The following is a 20794-nucleotide window of genomic DNA, read 5'->3' as shown; positions in this document are numbered from 1 at the left end:
AATTATTTCTCTAACCACAACTTGGGTGATTTGTCCACAAACTCAACTCAATCATGGAGATGAAACAATTATTTTTCAGGCAAATACATGAATTGGAAACTCAACATCAATAAGATTATTTCTTTTTTCAAACCCCAAGAAGAATTTACCTTTATACTTGTATGAGAAGTGAGAATTGGATTCATCATTCATTCAAACTATTGATGGAAATGTGTTAAGTTGTTTTGACAAGAGTTATTTAAGCATAGAATCATGACATGTGGATGTACTAATGGAACCCACCTATACAGCACAGCGACTCCCCTTTTTTTCTTTATTATTTATTTTATGGGGCAAGAAGGGATTAACAACCAAGAAGCTGTGCCTAGGGATTTCACCAAAATCAACGCTTGAGATCAATAGTCAACCAGAAGGCAGGGCATTGAACGGTTAGAATCGTTCAATCAATGGGTCCCAATAAAATGCAATGCAACCAATTAATCATGAAGAAGAATAGATCTACTGTACTACAACCATCCCATGTTTCTAGAAGGAGGCCATTATGATGATAAGCTCATTAACTAATCTACCAATTAGGAATTAGCAACCAACCGCACCGCGTTTCTGAAGTTCTTTCTGTTTGACCTCTCATTGGTCATTGGCTCCTTGCTCTTTCTCTCTTTCTCCGAGGGTGGCCGACGGGTCCAATATAGAGAGGGAGACATTTCTCATGTGTTTTTTTTTCTTTCTTTCCTCTCTACTTTCCTATTTTGAAAGTCAAACCAGAGGAAGAAAGAGCCAGAGAAGAACTTCGCACCTCTTAAAATTCCGAACTAAATTCATCCTCGGAATCAGGTTTCATATCTCTGCCCTTCTCTCTTCCTCTCCGTCTCCTTTCCCTGTTTTAGGTGGTTCTTTTTTCCCTTTTCTTTTTCTTCTATTAAATTGTTCGATGAATTCGAACAATGCATCGAGCTCCGCAGGCGGTGGATCGGCCGATTCCTCACCACCCAGGAGGAATTCAAAGCGACCCAAATGTAAGTATCTCCTCAAAGTCTCATATTTTTCTTGTTTTTTCGGGTTTAAGCGTCAATTCGTAGATGCCCAGACGGATTTCCGTGATACCCACATGTTCGAATCTCTGAAATCTCTGTTCTTTTAGGTTTTCTACGTGGTGCTTCTTGCATTACTTTTCTTCATAATTGCTTTTATTGTTCACTTTCATGGGCGTTTCGCTTGCGTTCTGAGCTCTTGTTTAGTGTTTCTATTTATTTTCTTTTATTTATGCTCTTTCTCTTCTTCGATGTATCAGTTGGGACTTTTTGGTTTGCTGTGTGTCAGTTATTATTTGGTGTTCGTTTTGGAATATTACTTTTTGCAGGTTTGAACCCTAGCAGCTCAATTCCACCTGCCTTGGTTCTTCCAACCTGCTGTTTTTGGTGATTAATGGAACTGTTGAGCTCTTTTTTAATCCCATATTTACCCAAAAAAGAGATTGAAAACATATTTAGTAGGATAAACTAGCAAAGCAAATTATTCTCTCTAATTATTTCTCATAAAAATTAATTCCCAAATGATAAATGAGTTCTTTTTATGAAACTGTGCTTTAATTAGCTTGGTTAATCCAGAGGGTCAACTACTTTAATTTTCGACATCTAATTATTCTCGGAATTGTGCTTTTAAGTTTATGGAACTTTTCTCTCCAATATACTCTCCCCACTTGGGATAACTGGAGTTGGAATGAACAATCGCAAACATTGGCTGGTCTTAAAGGGTTAAGATTCTGTTATAGAATAGACTTTTCTTAATTTTTTTCTAGGAAGCAATTATCTGAGAATATTAATTAAAATGTTCATAATGTCCAATGATTTTGTATAATCTTACTTGCATTTCAGATTCGAGGTTTACTCAACAGGAGCTTCCAGCTTGTAAGCCAATTCTTACACCAAAATGGGTAAGCAAGCTTCAAGAGATCTATAATTTCTTTTCCCCATATTTTATCTTTTCCTTAACATGTCTTCAGCATAGACCAGAGCTGGTATCATCTAACAAGCCCCATATTTCCTGCAGGTGATCTCAGCATTTTTGCTTGTTAGTATCATCTTCATCCCCATTGGTGTTGCTTCACTGCTCGCTTCCCGGGATGTATGTCTTAAAATTGATTCAACCTCTTATACATCCTTTTCTGTGGTCCTTTACCCTCAATTGATTTTGATTCTTTTGGCAGGTTGTTGAAATTGTTGATAGATATGAGACCGAATGCATACCAGCAGATTCAAGAGGCGATAAAGTCAAATTTATACAGGGCACAGCAAGCAAAACCTGCAAAAGAACTCTAACAGTAAGGATCTTTGCAAACAACCTCTCTTTGCTTGAAAGAAAAACTTTTGAAACCCATGTTGTAGATGAACCATTTTATTTCAAGTCCCATCAGAATGAAAGTGCGAGTGATATTCATCCACTTGCAGGTCCCAAAACACATGAAACAGCCTATTTATGTATATTATCAGCTCGACAACTTCTATCAGAATCATCGCAGGTATCGGCCTTTTCCATTTCTACCATTGATGCCAAAGTTGTAGATAAGAAATTTTATCAAGTAATTAACTATTCATGAGAAAAACTTATATCTTCATCCCACCTGAAAAACATAAAAATGCAACCTATTCATGTGCTCCTTTAAGAATGAGGTTGAAATTCTGGATGTTTTAAGCATAGTTCCATATGAAAGTATTTTGAGCATCATTTGTAGAGGTCTTATGGGTATAAGAAACAATAAAACGAGGTTTTTTTAAGTAGGCCATGTAGGGAAGCTAGCAACCTCACTCATGCAGTCCCCACCACTTTGTATTGTAGGTTTCAGCCTTTCCTCAAACTATAGTAACCATCTGAGCTATCAATTGTTATCTTAAACTAAGTCCATAAACAGACTTATTTTGAAAATAGGGCAAGGTCTTCAGGGATTCATAGAGAGAGAGATATGAGGAATCATTTTGGCCTTTTGGGCCTCAAATAAGTTGCTATGTGGAAAAATCGTGTCATGTATAATTCTTCTTTAAATGAACCAACTGGCAGATTCACTTGGAAAGTACATTACATTTTATTATCGTGATACTTTATTTTTACTCCAACCACGTAGATATTTATAATAAATTCCATGGCTCTCAATTTGACAATACCTTGTGACCTAGGTATGTCAAGAGCCGAAGTGACGAGCAGCTTCATGATCCCAAGAGCGCAAATGACACGAGCAGTTGTAAGCCTGAAGATACCTCAAGTGAGTCTCCGATTGTGCCTTGTGGTCTCATAGCTTGGAGCTTGTTCAATGACACATACAACTTCTCTCGCAACAACCAACAATTGACAGTGAACAAGAAGGATATTTCCTGGAAGAGTGATAGAGAGGGGAAGTTTGGCAGTGATGTCTACCCCAAGAATTTTCAAAATGGAACTCTTAGAGGTGGTGCGTCTCTGGATGAATCCATACCAGTAAGTTAATCAACTCCATCATCTTTATGGAACATCAACTTATTGGGTTACTTGTTCATTAATCTGGCTATGCAAGAGGCAAAGCCCTTACCTAGTTTGATGCATTTCGTGCAACAGTTGAGTGAACAGGAAGACCTCATTGTATGGATGAGAACTGCAGCTCTCCCAACTTTCAGGAAATTGTATGGAAAGATAGAGGTAGACCTCCAAGTAAATGATGTCATACAGGTGACGCTGGAGAACAATTACAACACATATAGTTTTGGGGGAAAGAAGAAGCTTGTGCTTTCTACCACTAGCTGGCTTGGAGGAAAGAATGATTTTCTTGGTATTGCATACCTCACAGTTGGTGGATTGTGCTTCTTTTTGGCCATAGCCTTCACTGTTACATACCTGGTGAAGCCAAGGTAACAATCCTTGTGACCACAGAAAATTTCTCAGAACCAGTTGCCTCACATGGTAATTTTAATGTTACCTTAGTTTTACTGACATTATTGATCTTTCTTTTTGCAGGCGGCTTGGGGATCCCTCATATTTGTCATGGAACAGAACTCCTGCGGGGCACTAAGCACTTTTCCTAGTTGTCATACATGGTGAATGTACTGATTCGCATGTTGATCGATCTGAACGACTTTGCTTGTAAAGTATGGACTGCCCCCAGTAGGGTTTTGTATTAGAACATCAATATAACTCATGTAATCATTTCAGGGGAAAAAGAATGTTTATATAAATACTTCTATTCAATTTCAATTTTACAAAATTGCAGTGATTAACTAGTTTTCATTCTGACAAGAGATTAATTATTTAATATAACAAACTTCTGTTGGAAATGAAGATGCCATAAGGAAACTAGAAAACTAACATGGTTTGCATTTGTTATACATAAATCTTGATGCATATTACAGTACTCTAAGCAAGATATTGGAAAGGTATGCGCCTTCTGGATAGGATGGGTCATAGGATGATCACAAGCTGCTCCAGCTTGACGTAGGACAGTGACTTTTCTACCAGCCATCGAAGCAGCACTCTGGACAAGAATTGGGAAAATATCAATGACTATCAAGTGAATAACTTTAAAACCTGTAGGATGACCATAATCAGCTTCAGAAAGAAATTCCAGTACATGCATAGATTTAAACGATCAATACATTAGCAGCCGTCCTCTAATCAATAATTCTTCGACCAAATTATCATCAAATCTAGTAGAGCATACATCTGATCCTATCATTCATATTTGGGATTTTTTTTTTAAATTTTTTTGACTACATGTGGACACATGAACATCCTTGATATTTCGAAAGAGATGCTGTACTCTATCAGGTTCAGGAATGCATTCAGATTGTGCTAGGACTTTTCTATTGGCTACTTGACAAAAAGTGGAAGCAATCGGTTGCTCAAAAAAGCATGTTACCAATCACCAAGCATTTTTGTCTTGTTCCTGTTTTCCATGATTTGCAGTCAATATGACATTAAAAAAAAAAGGAGTTACAGTCGATATCAACTGTATACATAACATCCTGAATAAACAGTAAATGCAGTGATCTATCCAAGATCAAATTAAAGAATGAAGCTTAAGCCACCTCCATTAAGAAAAATAACCTCCAAATTAAGATCCTATAATCATAGACTGACTACTGAGGGACAAAAAACACTAACCGAGATCTTAGCCTATGGGTAAAATTTCCAAATTCCGTTTTTAAGCTCAGTAAATCTACTTTTTATTCAAACATGAGAATGATTATCAGCACCATATGTGCTTTTTGGTTGCTACCTGGCATGTTATGCTCCTATATAATATCCAGGTTATAGTCGCAAAATTTTAAATGGCAAGTGGAATTTATTGAGATAAACCATCAATCAATAATACTACAAACAATACAAGTATACAACCAAAATTCCAATAAAATCAATTCCTTCAGCCTGTGCCTGTGGCAGATGTGTGTGCATCATTGCATCCCTAACAGAGGAGAAAATAGGAGCTTCACAGAATCAGAAGAAAGAAATATCCAAGGCCAAGTCATTATCAGAAAATAATAACCAAAACCAAATCACTATGGAATTTTTCTTGGTATGGTTTCTGTTACAATCCTGTGACCCCCGTAACCACTATAGCAGAACAGAAAATAAAGAAGAAAGGAAAGAAGAGAAAGAGAGAAAACTGGTGTGGAGAGAAATAGTTCTCTACCTCCTTTATATTTATAATATTACATTAAAAGACCAAACTGCCCTCTTTTGGTAATTTTAGAGTAGGAAAAATCTGCTATGCCGCCTATTCTAGTAACTGTTTTAAAAGTGCAAGGTGCAAGGGCTTAAGTGCACAACATGGGGCGCATACCTTTTCAAAAGCAACCATACCTTCTAAGTGTATTCCAGTCCTACTTCAATTATGGGGCTTATATTGCTTCAAGGAACCAATGATACATCTGGAATCGAATCAGCATTAGAAAATAGCAGTGTGGGATATTAAAAAAAAAGAGATAGCATGACAAATATGGGGCTTATGTAGCTTTAAACCATAGCACTTGTACCCTTTTTTGGTTTTGAGGTACCCAAGGAAAACAAACTTGATAACCTGAGCATCCAACCTATCAAAACCAATACCAAACCTCAAACCAAAGGCCATATTCGTCAAGGCGCCCTTGGAGGTTCATTTCGCCTAATCGCCAAGCAGTTTTGTACAGTGTGCTATAAGATACTTTTATATTCTTAATTTTTTGAGGTTATAATTATAAAATAGACATTATTAAACTAAAATATTCATTTTGTGTTTATATGCTAATTTCTTTTTATTATTTTCTTATTAGTTAGGGTTTAATCAACACAGACATTGTTAAATGCTGTATTGAACCCTCAAAGACTTCAAAACCTGAACCAATAAGGAAGAACTTAAAATGTTGTCTGATCAACACATTTTCCTATAACAAAAGGAAGAACTTCCATCTTTTCTTTTCTTCTTTTGCAATAACAAAAATAGGGGTTTCGGCCCCTATGTTTTTTGAATTTTCTTTTCTTTCTTTTTCTTCTCATGCATATGTTGGAATATGCTGATTTTTTATACTTTAACATGAAGTTTATACTTTTCTTATGAAAATTATGAATAATTATTAAGGAAATATGGTTATGGGACCTAGAGAACTACCCTCCATCTCCTAGGCAACTGGGCGACAAGGTTCCCCCCTATCGCCTAGCCTCTCCTTGGCGCCTTGAAAACTATGCCAAAAGCAACTCAAAACATTGAGTAAGAGACCAAGGTGACGATGAAAGAAACAACAAAGAAAAATGGAAACCTCTCATGAAGGATAAAGGAGGGCATATGATTTATGAGATAACAAGAAGTAGCATTACTATAATAAATCCTTGGAATAGACATCTTTAATAATAGAGCACATGTAACCTCGAAGTGTGGATGATTTTTCCACTTGGCTACACATAGGAAACAACACGATTAGGACCCTAGACATTTAAATGAAAAAGGTAAAATGGACTTAATGCTCTATTAGAACGAAGAGACTTCTACCACGAAAACAGATTCATGTAATCACCTCTAAAGCTGAACTAGACTGAGAACAGGTGTAAAAACAGGGCTGCCTACATCCTTACGGACTTTTCACACACTGTAGACACAGTTATACTACCAAAAGACAGCATTCCAACACTACTTCAATTCTGGTATGATGCTGCTGTCATCCTTAGGGGCTGCAAACAGATCACATCGAATCAGATAAATTTGGATTTGTATATATTCAGATTCTAATTGATGTTGGATTGAAATTGGATATTGGATAGCATTAATAAGGTAAATTAAAAATGTTCAAAATATTATAATATTCTTAATAAAATGAACTAAAAATGGTTTTGATATTTTCCTTGTTATAAGGACATGAGATAAATGTGTACAACATCCCATCTAGAGAGAGAGCTTCTGCTATCTATGCTCTTTTTCTCTTACAATTGCACCCAAAACATTTGTGCTCTCTCCACCCATTGCATAGCTAATTCATCTGCCATGCTGTTAGCGTTCCTGTTTACCCAACTAATTCTCACTTCAATGTATTGAGTCAGCCACTTGAATTTGCCATAAAGCAGTCTCTCTATGCTGCACCCAGCATGTTACCAAACTTGAATCACCCTCAAGGACTAATTTCTTCAACTTCATATTCCTTGCTCGTTGCACACCATAACAGCCATAATCTCAGCCCTTAGTGAGTATCCAACTCCAAATGGACCTGAATATGGTGCAATCACATGCCTATTTTCATTTAATAGTTTAACAATTAAACAGAATGAAATGGTGAAACAGGATTCATGTAGCCGGCCCATATAGTTGGGATAAGGCTTGGATGATGATGTCCATTCTCATTTTTAAAGTCAAAATATACCTCCCACTCTTAATGGCCCCGGATTCCCCTACTGCGTCCATCAAAATGCAACTTCATCAATTGTAAAAGAAGAGAAGCTCTCCATGGACTTCATCAATGGACCAACCTAGTAGTTATACATTCAATAATCCCTTCTTTGCTTCTTGCATTCCTCTCATCTCAAACTGTCCAAACAAGTGCACCCTTGGCTAGGCAAAAGAATTTGGAAAACAACTTTACCATATTATCCGGAGGAGCTCACCCGACTTTTATGAAACTTTAACCTGTGACTTTAGTAAAAATATGGCATTCAAATCAATGTTACATAGATGCAATATAATTTTTTTAAGAAAATATATACTTAAATTGAACCAAATCAGATCATATCGGATTGGATAGGGAAAGATTCATATTACAAAACAGATTGAATTTTAATCACCCTTAGCTGGATAAAATTTGGACAAATGGATATCATTTGCAGCACTAGTCATCTCCTTGTAGCCAGCTTCTGAAACATTTAAATTGTTCAATTATTCAACTCATAATCACCACACACCATGTTCCTCTTTGAAGACTTTTTATCAAATAGAGGAACTTTAATCTATGACTGCACAAACAACTAGCCACAAAAGATGCCACAAACAAATCTGATATCACCCTGCTCACAGACTTGACATCATAGGAGAGAATAGACCCAAATCTCTGAACACAAGTTTAGAGAAGAGAACAGATCACATGTTTCAATCAGTTCCAGACCACTCTGGTACCATGTTACAATCCTGTGATCCCTTTAACCAGTATAGCAAAACAGAAAAAAAAAAAAGGAGAGAAGAGAGAAAACTGATATATAGAGAATTCATTTTCTACCTTCACCTATAGTAGGAATTCAATAATTCCATGAAAATGCCAGACTCCCTCTTTTAGTAATTTTAGTTCAGAAGGACAGAACTGCCTTGCTGCCTACTCAAATACACAAAACACCGCTTCTAACAGTTTCTACATCTGTTAAGAATGTAGAAACATCTTAAATTCTTCAATTATTCAACTCATAATCACCACCACCATGTTCCTCTTTGAAGACTGTTATATAGTGGAACTTTAATCAGTGGCCACAGAAACAACCAGCCACCACAGGTGCCATAAAGAAATCTGATGTCACCCTGCCCACAGACCTGAGATCTTAGGAGAGAATAGACCCAAATCTGTGAGCCCAAGTTTAGAGAAGAGGATAATAGATCACATGTCTCAATCAGTTCCAGCTATGATACTATGTTACAATCCTGTGATCCCTGTAACCAGTATAACACAATAGAAGGAAAGAAGAGAGAAGAGGGAAACAGAAATAGAGAAAACTGGTGTGAAGAGGATTAGTTCTCTACCTGCACCTATAATAGGAATTCAATAAATCCATGAAAATGCTAGACTCCCTCTTTTAGTAATTTTAAATTAGAAGGACAAAACTTCCCTGCTGCCTACTCTAATACACAAAATACCACTTCTAAGTTCTAACAGTTTCTACATCGTTAAGAATTTTCCTCAAGGTGATTGTCTTCATAAAAGAAATCAAAATCTCGAGATTGGTAAGATACTCTGAGAAATATTTCGTAGAGGATAGAGAAAATCAATTACTTGCCTGAAGAATGCCCAAAAACTTTCCACTTTGGATCATAGCCCCTGAACATGAACAAGTCATGAGAAGACCACCCCTCTTTGTTATTTGCATGGCTAATGAGTTTAAATTTCTATACATACCAGATGCATTTTGTAGGACCTAGAACAAAAGATATATAGAAAGAGGAATTAGTTTGTCCTCAAGAATAAATTGAGCAAATTTTTTTAACAGAATAGGTATTTGGACCATGAATTCTTCACAAGATGAAAAGAAATGCCAGATGTTTCATAGCTTAAAAAGTAAATAAATTAACTGATGCTTAAAGAAAGAACGGACTGAAAATTGTAAGGATCAAAACATACATCAAACATGTATACAAATAGGTACGGTACACCAAGGATGTATAATTAGAATGTTTGTTATCCCTGCTCTCTTTCATCTTGCTAGTATTGATCCATGGATCTTTTGTGACTAGAGATGTAATTTCATCTTGCATGTGACTGACATGAATGGCACCCTTGGTGTTCTTATTTTCATTTCTTGCTAAATTATAAACAATTAATAGAAATTTAGACATAATATTATTAAAGCAAACTACTTTTCTATAGCTTTTGACTCAAAAACCTAAGAAACCTGAAGAGATCCTTGTTGAGAAACTCAACCTCAGAAGAGAAAGGATCCTTTCTTTTCCAGAAACTAAATCAAGAATATTAAGAAATAAATGGCCTCAAAGACCAAACAATTTGTTTCAATTAAACAAGATAACATAATAAATACCTCTCTTCGAGGTGCTAGTTTTGGGGGGTCCAAAATAACCAAGTCCCAAGATTCATGCCTTGCAGCAGCTGATTTCATGAACTCACTAGCATCTACTTTCAAAAATGAAATGCTTCTTGGATCCAGGTTATTGAGACCAATATTTTCTTTTGCAAGCTCCAAAGCAGGTAATGAGGTATCAATGCCTGAGAGGTAATATAAGAATTAAATCACACTTATTCTAAAATCAGAAACACCTGCATGCAGTGATTACAACTTTCACTTCAAACTACATTAATGTATATTGATGTTCCACAGGAATCCTGAAGGCTTCTAGTACCCCACCTTTAGAAGGACAGGAAGTACAAAGAACCGTGTGCCAGAAGGTGATACTAATTAAAGCAACCAGAATCTTCACAAAACAGAAAACGAGTAGAATAAGCACTAATAACAAGCAATCAATTGAAGCATATCGATCAAGAGCAAATAAAAAAAACCCCCTATAGCAGTCAACCATGGAGGAAAAAAGAAAGATAGAGAGGGAACTCTTTATTGAGAAATCAAGGAAAAATGTATAACACAAGAATGCCTTCTAAGCTGGACATCCACCATGGTTTAAAATGTTAATATATTTCCTAATATTTCCATGATATGTTTCCATTTTCATAGGTACCAACACAAAATATTACAGGAATCAACATTTTCCCTGGTAAGAACTAGCAATACTATGTGCAGAGGTTATAACTTGATGAGTTGGCAATAGTATCATAGATATGTGGAGGGCATGTAAAGAAGGAACTGGGCAGATTTTCAATGCAGAAGCATTCTTTGAATTCTCCATTATCAGAAACCAAAACATGTGCTTCATTTGTGGTCATCTAATTTGGATAACTCCTTTGATCTTAACTTAACTTGTTTTCGTCATAGTTGGCATGATATTATTTCTCATATCTTGAAGCTGTTCAGAGGTACATTTTGTATAAGAGCTACAGTGGTCACGGTTGGATGTCAATGGTCAGCCCATCTTTCTGATATGGTAAAGCGAGAACCTTAATTGATGGAACATAGTAACATGAGAAATATTAGCATCCAAAAATTTACCCATGACATTTATGGCACCACCCAATGCTGCATTTAGAGCAAAGCCTCCACTGTAGCAACAAACATCAAGAACTTTACAACCCTTGGAAACTGTTGATATGAACTTCCGGTTTTCACGTTGATCAGCATAAAATCCTGTCTTCTGACCCTCCAATGATATTGCATAAGAAATACCATTTTCCATTACCTGGCATAAAGAACTTACAATGTCAGAGAACTAAAGCATCTGCAAAATGAAGTCAACAGTAATCACTAGCCACAGAAGAAATGGTTTGGATCTGTGATGGTGTTATTTTGAGAACAGGTAATTTTCTTTTAAGTGAACAGGCCTTAAGAATGTGCTTCCCCACTAAAAACAAAGAAATCAACAAAAGAAGCTATTTAAATGAAGGGGAAGAAAGGAACAAGGTATATGTCTGGAACAGCTTAGTTTATATCTGTTGCTGATGTGGTTGAGGCTACTATAGTAGAGGCAGTATGATCATGTTACTGTTTTTCTTATTGAATAATTTTTTTTTTTATCAGTTTCATATAAGCAGCCCAGTAACCTATTTCAGACATCCCAATATACCTATCTATCTTTTTTTTTTTTTTTTCTGTTCGATGAATAACGATTCTGCTGAATTTTATTAATATAATAAGTGGTTGTTAACTCCATAAAATTTTTTATCTTAGTATGCCTGTACCTTCAAGGGCCCTCGTTTTCCTTCAACCACACAACTACAACACAAGGATCTCCTTCAATGATAGGATTTCTGTAATTCAACGAATTCCACTAATGAATTTACCTGCTGGTTATTTTAAAGAAAATAATTTACCTGCATGATCAAGCAGTGAAACACCATTAACGAATTCCATACATCAAAATTCCATAATATGAAAAGAAGCCTTCGAAAATATTTGCATCAACCAATGCAAATCAAATGGTGAACAAGCAGCCATCGTTTTCTTCTTATCTAATATCATGCTTTTCCTGCTCACTCTTTGACAATATGAGGATGAGGACTTGAACAAAATTTTTACTCACAAAGAATGATTGATAGGAAATGGACAAGGTGGGTTTCCTTCCCCTTTTTGAAAGGTGGGATCCATTCCTAATGGGAGCCATGGTCCAAGCAAAGCAGAAATTGTGTTCAGTGAGGATCTTGCAACTAGTAACAAAGCTAAAAGTAGTCTGAAGTGGTCATGAACAGTTTGAGCTCAGTTCAAACTGTACTTAAATAAAAAAAAAAAGTTTAAGGAGAATTCAGATTGTACCAATGAGTTGTGACTTGTGAGAATGAATTTAATTTTTTCAGGGTCCAAACCTTAAAAAAATGGTTGCACACCTTATTACTAGTTAGTTTAAAGCGGAACTTTGATAGTTTGATGGATGAGGCATTGTTAACCTGGGACTCTCAGGTAGAGATTGGGGTGTGTAGTAATGAACAAGCAACCATCTTATTTATCTACTCAGGTCTGATTAGTTATGGTGCTTCTACAATAGCTGAATTGTTTGTTGTCCTATAAGCACCAAAAGTAGGCAGATCACTGAAAAGTAATGGTGGAACTTGGGAGGTGACTTCAAGTTCATAGTGGCATGGCCAGTTTGATACATCATAAGGAGACAACGCATCTAAGAAAGGAACTGAGAGTCCCTTTTCCATTGGGTTCCTACATCTTCATCAATGAATTTTCTTTTTTTTTTATCTTCAAAAGAATTAATTGGGTTATGTGGGACTTAACCAGCCCATCGTCCATGGGACAATTGGCATGTTGTACATATCTCTTTGTATTATTCTTTAAACCCTCAATAAAGTTAAATAGTTATCTATCAAAAATATATAAATCATAAATTATATATCAACAAAAGGTACTTATGTATATTATAGGATAATGTATAGTCAAACAATAGTTTTTTAAACCCTTAAATAAAATTCTCAAATATTAATATTTATAACATTCTAAAATTTCTACTATAAAATCAAACTTTGATGGCTGCTGTTTTAAGAAATGAGGCTGGAGAGATTATCCTTCTCTACTCTGGCCCATTGGGAGATGGGAATTCTGTTAGGGCAGAATTGTTAGCCGCCATACAAGGAGTCCTTCTCGCAAAAGAATTGGACATGGAGCAGGTGCTGATTGAGGGGGACTCTTAAGATAGTAGTGGGGTGGTTAAATAATTCAGAGAAGGTTGCATGGATTTACAAGAATGAGCTAAAGAAGTATGAATGGCTGACAAGAAACATGTCTGTTACAGTACAGTGGGTGGGAAGATCGGCAAACACATTCACTGATACTTTGGCAAAACAAGGGGCAAATAGGGAAACACTGTAATCTTGTAGGTAGCACTCATGTACTCCTTGTTATAGTTTTTATAGTTTTGTTTTTTGGGTTTCCTGTGTTGGAGAGGTGGCATCTCGTGCCTTTCCAAGGGACTGTATCTTCCTCTTGATCTTAATGAAATGTGATATTATTTATCAAAAACAAATACAGGCTAGTCAAGGATTGGTGGTGTACTGGTGTACTTCAGAAATAAAGAAGGAATTATAATGGCATTGTATCCAGGGCCTATGGAGATATGAGATTTCATGATGGCAGAATCTTGAGCAGCTCTTTGAGGCCTTAGAAGGACTAAATTGATGAATTTCAGAAATACAAATGGGCAGAATCTTGGGCAGCTCTTACTAGCAAATGAATGCGTGGAGGAGATGAGAAGATCAGGTAATCAAGGCTTTGTATGTAAATTAGATCTTGAGAAGGCTTATGATATAGTGGATTGGAGCTTCTTGCTAGAGGTGCTTAGGAAGTGTGGTTTTGGGGATAGATGGTGTAAATGGATTAGCAGCTGCATTATGTCCTACCATTACTCTATTTTAGTTAATGGGGTAGTCAATGATTTCTTCCTAGCTTGTAGGGCCCTAAGACAAGGTGATTCACTATCCCCTTTCTTATTTACTTTGGTTGCTGATGCTTTTAGCAAACCTTTATCAGAAGCAAATAGGATTGGGTCAACAAGAGGGTGGAGAGTTGGTAGAAATAGAGTTCTAGTAACTCACCTTCAGTTTGTAGACGACATTATAATTTTTGTGAGGGTTGTGACCTAGTGAAAGTGAGGAATTTGAAGAACCTGATTGTATTTTTTGAGAGTACTTCTAATTTGGAAATCAACTTTGAGAAGAGTTGTGGTTGGGCTCAACTTGGATTGGGGGGGGAGCAGATTGGGGACTATTGCTTCCTGCTTAGATTGCACTTGTTCTAAGTGGCCTTTGACCTATTTAGGATTTCCCCTAGGTGCTAACCCAAAGGAAAGTCGTTTTTGGAGTCCAATGGTGGAGAAGTTTGAAAAAATGTTGGAGGCCTGGAAGAAGAAAAGTTTGGGGGGGGGGGGGGGCAAAGTAACCTTAATCAAAGCAAAACTTGCCAATCTGCCAATCTACTTTCTATAGGATTTTTTGTCGGAGTTGGGGGAAGAAAAGAAGGATCATCTGATCAGATGGGAAGTGGTGAACCGAAATAAAAAGGAGGGGGGTTTAGGGCTAGGGAAGTTAGTAAGAATGAAAAGAATGAAGCTCTTCTAGGCAAATGTCTTTGAAAGTGGCCTATGGAAAGAGAAAGAGATTATAGCATGAGGTGGTGGCTAGTATTCTGTTAGGTAACTGCATAACTCAGGGCTTTTCGAGGAAGCCTGCCTCCTGAAATGAGAGAGAGAGAGAGAGAGAGAGAGACTGAATTCCCAGAATCAATGTCTTCTCTTCTGGACTTCCTTTCTTTATTTATAACATTCGGTTACAATTCTGTTATCCCAGCTTCTCCACTTGTCTAGTTTGTTATGTAGTTTGTTCGAGTGGTTGGCTTTCAGTCACATTACTTAAAGGCTGACATGGCCTTTTCTTGTACACCTGTCCCTCTGTTCCACTTATTTGTGTCTTAACAGTCCCTCCTCCCTCGAAAGAGACCTTGCCATCAAGGTCAAGATGTGGGAATCTATTCTGTAAGTCCAAGTAAGGTTCCCAAGTTGCATCTTCAAGTGGGAAACCTGATCATACCACCAATGCCTCTGGTTTGATGCGATGCCCTTTGCATACCTACCTGAAGTCTGTTATCTGGGTGGGCTCAGTTTGAACTTGGCCATCTTTCGAGAAGGATGGGAGGGTTGTTGTTGTTATTGCTCCCATTTTCGGCCATTTCTTTAATAGAGATACATGAAATACGGGGTGCAATTTTGATGTCGCTGGAAGGTCAAGTTTGTATGCCACGGACCCAATGCGTTCCACAATCCGAAATGGACCGAAGTACCTTGGGCTCAGTTTGTTCCACCCGCGGCCTGCTATTGAAACTTGCTTGTATGGTTGTAGTTTAAGGAAGACTTGATCCCCAACCTGGTACTGGACGGACCTATGCTTTCTGTTGTAAGAGTCTGCCATCCATTGTTGGGCTCGACAGAGGTGGGATTTGAGCTCTTGTAACACCATATCCCACTGGAGGAGTTGGTCTTCCACTGATGCTACTGCGGTAGACCCTTTCTCATATAGGAGTAGGGTAGGTGGGTCCCGTCCATATAGAGCCCTGAATGGAGTCATTCCTGCTGCACTGTGATACGTGGTACTGTACCACCATTCTGCCCAATGAAGCCACTTGAGCCACTGACGTGGCCTATCCCCTGCATAGCACCTTAGGTTTCCAAACTCCAGTTGACCACCTCAGTTTGCCCATCTGTTTGAGGATGGTAACTGGTAGATTTGAAGAGTTTCACTCCCTGTAACCAGAAAATTTCTGCCTAGAAATGACTCATAAAAATTGGGTCACGGTCTGAGACAATGGAGTTAGGGGTACCATGCAATCGTGCCACCTCCTTAATTAAACCCTCAGCCACCATTGAAGCTGTAAAGGGGTGAGAGAGAGGGAGAAAATGGCAGTATTTGGTGAGTCTGTCAACAACTACGAGAATGACAGACTTGCCATAGGAAAGGGGGAGCCCCGTCATGAAGTCCATGGATATATCAGCCCACACTTGTGTAGGAATTGGAAGTGGTTGTAGCAGACCTGCTGGACACTGGGTATCAGCCTTATTTTTCTGGCACATGACGCATTCGGCTATGAATTTTTGGACCGAATTCCGCATGCCTTTCCAATGGAATTGGGTGGCTAGTCTCTTGTAAGTGCGCAAAATTCCTGAGTGTCCTCCTACTGGTGATGAGTGGAACAATTCAAGAAGCTGCTGAATATGGGCTGAATCCTGTGGTATCACCAATCAATGTTTATACAACAAGTTATTCTCTACTGTGTACCCTGGGTGGATGGTAGGGTCCTCTTGGACCTGTGAAGGCAGATTGCTCAGTTATGGGTGTTTTTCAGCTTCTTCCATTAACCGATTCATGAAGGAACACGTTGGGGCCATGAGAAGTAATGGAAATAGTTGTGGTTGGTGTGACAGTGCATCTGCCACTTTGTTAGTGTGCCCCGCCTTGTATTCAATGACATAATTGTAGCCGAGTAGTTTGGCTATCCATTGCTGTTGTTCCGGGGATAATACTGACTGCTCCAACAAAAATTTCAGGCTATGGTGGTCAGTTCGTATGATGAACCTCCTCCCTATAAGGTAGGGTCGCCACCGCTGAACTGCGAGAACAATTGCTATCAGTTCTCGTTCGTATACTGACTTGGCCCATTTTTGTGCTATCAATGCTTTGCTGAAGAATGCCAGTGGCCTTCCTTCTTGCATGAGAACCGCACCCACTCCTTGGCTTGATGCATCACATTCAATGATGAAGTCCTTTGAGAAATCTGGAAGTACGAGCGTCGGTGGGGATGAGAGTTGTTTTGAGCGTCTAGAAGGCTTGTTGGGCCTCCCTAGTCCAACAGAATCCATTCTTCTTGAGTAAACTTGTTAAGGGCGCAGCAATCAGTCCATACCCTCTGATGAATCACTGGTAGTACCCTGTTAGACCCAAGAAGGCCCATAACTCCTTAACATTTTGAGGTTGGGGCCAATTTATCATGCTTGAGATGTTTTTTGGGTCTGCCGCTACAGTGCCATTTTTGACTACGTGCCCCAAGTAGTGTACTTGAGTCTGTCCGAATGCGCATTTTGACTCCTTTGCAAAGAGTTTATGAGTCCTTAGTAGTTCCAAAGTGATTTGTAGATGCACTAGGTGTTCATCCCATGTAGCGCTATATACAAGTATATCATAAAAAAAAAAAAAAAAACTAGTATAAACTTGCGCAGATGGGGTCAAAATATGTCATTCATAAGTGTTTGGAATGTAGCTAGCGCATTGGTCAACCCAAACGGCATGACCAAAAACTCATAATGCCCATCGTGTGTACGAAAGGCGGTCTTGTGGATGTAACCCTCATGGACCCGAATTTGATGATATCCCGATCTCAGGTCTAGTATGGAGAATATTGTGGCCCAGCCTAGTTCATCTAGTAGTTCATCGATTACCGGTATGGGAAATCGATCTTTTACAGTAATGTTGTTCAGGGGCCCTATAGTCTATACAAAACTGCCAGGTCCCATCCTTCTTTTTCACAAGTAATACCGGTGAGGAGAATGGGCTATGGCTGGGTTGTATAATTTTTCTACCAAGCATATCTTGCACTTGTCTCTCAATTTCTAGTTTCTGAAGATAGGGGTAACGATAGGGCCTTACATTTGTGGGTGCCATTCCGGGAAGCAAGGGAATGCAATGATCATGGGCACGTTCCGGTGGTAGTTCCTTAGGCTCTTGGAAGATCATTGAAAACTTCTGAAGTAACTGTTGTAGTTGTATGTGGACTTCTTCAGATCTGCTGGAGTTACTTCCTTGGGCTAGAATTGGGCCGTTCCTGTGGGAGTCTATCTACATTAAAATGATGTGGGCTAGGTCTGCTGCCTGCTTTCTTATGGTGGCGAGGCTAATGAGCCCTGAATATGCACCTGCGATTTGCCCACTTGAAAGTCCATTGTGAGACGAGCCCAATCACATATCACCGGCCCCAGTTGCCTTAACCATTGGACTCCGAGAACTACATCTGCTCCACTAATTTCCAGGGGATGTAGATCTACCTCGAACTCATGTCCTTGTATCTTCAGTTTTAATCCTGTGCATGTACTGTCGCACGCCAGATTGCTCCCATTAGCTACGTGCACCCAAAATGCTATATATGGTTGGACCGGAATCCCTGGTTGTCTGACCAATGTTTGAGTAATGAAATTGAGGGTGCTGCCGCTGTTTATAAGAACCGATACATGGCGCCCTTGTATCAGTCCGGTTACCCTCATAGTCTGAGAGGAGGCAAGACCGATCAAGGCTTGCAGGGATACTTCCGGATATTCTTTTGTCCATTGCCCCCATTCTTGGTTGTCCACTGGCTCGTCGGTGTTTGCTAATTCCTCTGCGTTTTCGGTTTCGGGCTGAAGGAAGAATACTTGTTGGATCTTGCAGCGATGGCCCAATCCAAATTTGTCTCCACACGCATAACAAAGGCCCTTTTCTCGTCGGGCTTGCATCTCGGCCCAGGTTAACCTCTTGGCTGGGTCGGGGCCTGAACTGGAGTTGGCTTCCTTGCTTGTGATTCCCACTCCTGGTCTGGACTCCGATTTACCCAAGATACCAAGTTCTGGATTTGGTATACCTGGTCTGACCGCAGCTCCCAGGGGTCGATTAATCCTTCTTGCCCGATTCAGTTTGTCTTCACAGAGTCGAGCTAAGGCTGCTGCATCAAGAACGGTGGTGGGTTGCATGGCTTTAACCTCCAGCTGCAGTTCTTCCTTTAGTCCACCGACAAAACTTCCGACCAGTGCGTTTTCTGGCCACCCTTGCACGCGCACAACTAACCTTTCGAACACCATCTGATAATCATTGATGGAGCTGGTCTGTCGTAGCTTGGCGAGGCTTTCATAATAGTTTTCAAAAGCCAAGACACCAAATCTCATGGTTAAGGCATCGGTGAAGTCCGCCCATGTGGCTCGTGGGTGTCATTGTCAATACCACTAGTACCAGACGATCGCCTCTCCTTCCAGGTGTGCGGAAGCAAGTGGAACACGATCAGGTCCAGGCGTATCGTGGTAATCGAAGTACCTTTCGGTTCATAGAAGCCAGGACGTGGGATCGCCCCCTACGAAGACGCGAAGCTCGATTCTTGCCGTTTTGGTGGTTCCTGATCCGCTTTGATGACTGGTGTCATTGTGTTCTTCTTGCCTTTCTTGATTCGAAACCGGTGGTGTCTGTTCCAGTCGCCCAAGCAAGGACGCGAAGCTTTCTTTTATTTCTTTAATGTCCGCCGATAATCTTTGCATTTCTCCTTCCATGCTATCGACTTTGTGCTCCATCGAGGAAGCCTTCCTCCTGTAACGAGAGAGAGAAAGAGAGAGAGAGAGAGAGAGAGAGAGAGAGAGACTGAATTCCTAGAGTCAATGTCTTCTCTTCTAGACATCCTTTCTTTATTTATAACACTTAGTTACAATTCTGTTATCCCAACTTCTCCACTTGTCCAGTTTGTTATGTAGTTTGTTCGAGTGGTTGGCTTTCAGTCACATTACTTAAAGGCTGATGTGGCCTTTTCTTGTACACGTGTCCCTCTGTTCCACTTATTTGTGTCTTAACATGTTCATGGCGATTCTTTGGGCTGTATAGTTAGAAAGGAATAATAGGGTTTTTGATCACAAAGCCTCCTCTGAAGCTAAGGTCATCAATATGGCAATAGGTATTGTTAGAAATTGATTGTCTATACATACTGATTTTAAAGATGTTATATATGTTTTTTACTTTTTTGAGGATGGCCTTTTTTTGAGGTCCTTCTGGTTTGTTTTGTACAACTTCTCATTGTACAAAAGACCTTTTGATTAATAAAAATATACTTTAACTTTTCTCAGGAAAAAAAAGTATTCATGGTGGCTCTGAGACTGGATGGGATGCTGGGGTATCTCAATGGGCTTTGCTTACATCACCCTGGAAGTCAATCTTTGGCACTCTCCATAAATTCCTTAGCTTTGTAAGGTATGATATGACGTATGCTCTAGTAATTCTATTCATTTTTGGGAAGATATTTGGGTGGGCACTCAACCTCTAAAAGATTGCTTCCCCTCCCTCTACTTTATCTCCCTTTTTAAAAAGAAGCCAGTCTCAAGGTTTCTTTCACCCCTAGTTCTCCCTTTGACTCTAAATTGGGACTTTGGGTTTCACAAAGGTTTAAGGGATGAAGAACTTGCCTATATTTTTGAACTCTTGCTTCTTCTGGACTCTGTTTGTTTGGGCATCTCTTAATCTAATAGAAGAATTTGGTCTCTAACTCTAAATGGTTTCTTCACCTGCACTTCTTTCTTCAAGTCCCTTTGTTCTACCCCTTCCTCTTCGGTTTTCCCTACCAGAGAAATTTGGTCTAGGCCCATCCCTCCTAAAATAGTTGTCTTTTGCTAGGAAACTTTCTATGGTAAGATCAACACTATGGCTAACCCACAAAAGAAGAGACCTTATCTTTGTTTGTCCCCAAATTGGGGTATTTTGTGTAAAGTACATAATGAGAATTGCTACCA

At 38.9% G+C, this 20794-nt stretch overlaps 2 protein-coding genes across 12 annotated transcripts in view; one reads left to right on the top strand and one right to left on the bottom strand.

The window, feature by feature from the left end:
- The first annotated feature begins 468 nt into the window (after nucleotides 1-468).
- Nucleotides 469-4228, top strand: LOC148846611 (ALA-interacting subunit 1-like). The gene is made up of 8 exons (XM_088953558.1): nucleotides 469-1016; nucleotides 1875-1933; nucleotides 2050-2124; nucleotides 2207-2320; nucleotides 2448-2518; nucleotides 3171-3468; nucleotides 3586-3875; nucleotides 3982-4228. Exons 1-8 carry the CDS (start codon nucleotides 710-712, stop codon nucleotides 4034-4036), a joined length of 1269 nt encoding a protein of 422 aa, XP_088809684.1. The 5' UTR covers nucleotides 469-709; the 3' UTR covers nucleotides 4037-4228.
- LOC148846609 (S-adenosyl-L-methionine-dependent methyltransferases superfamily protein) overlaps nucleotides 4171-20794 on the bottom strand; it is a 114614-nt gene continuing 97990 nt past the window's right edge. For 7 of the 11 annotated variants that reach the window (XM_088953546.1, XM_088953548.1, XM_088953552.1 and 4 more), the window contains 4 exons: nucleotides 11296-11482; nucleotides 10216-10400; nucleotides 9460-9597; nucleotides 4171-4495 (listed from right to left, as the gene is read on the bottom strand). In XM_088953546.1, coding sequence (XP_088809672.1) covers nucleotides 4265-4495; nucleotides 9460-9597; nucleotides 10216-10400; nucleotides 11296-11482 — 741 coding nt within the window. In that variant the 3' untranslated portion in view covers nucleotides 4171-4264. Of the gene's footprint in view, nucleotides 4496-5823; nucleotides 5892-9459; nucleotides 9598-10215; nucleotides 10401-11295; nucleotides 11483-20794 lie in introns of all 11 variants that reach the window. The other 4 variants (XM_088953554.1, XM_088953555.1, XM_088953557.1 and 1 more) reach the window with 3 other exon arrangements.

Source organism: Nelumbo lutea, chromosome 7 (assembly GCF_056320005.1).
Source record: "Nelumbo lutea isolate HS-2025 chromosome 7, American lotus-T2T, whole genome shotgun sequence".
Taxonomy (NCBI): Eukaryota; Viridiplantae; Streptophyta; class Magnoliopsida; order Proteales; family Nelumbonaceae; genus Nelumbo; species Nelumbo lutea.
Note: the sequence above shows the minus strand (reverse complement) of the source record. Positions and strands in the feature narration are given on the sequence as shown.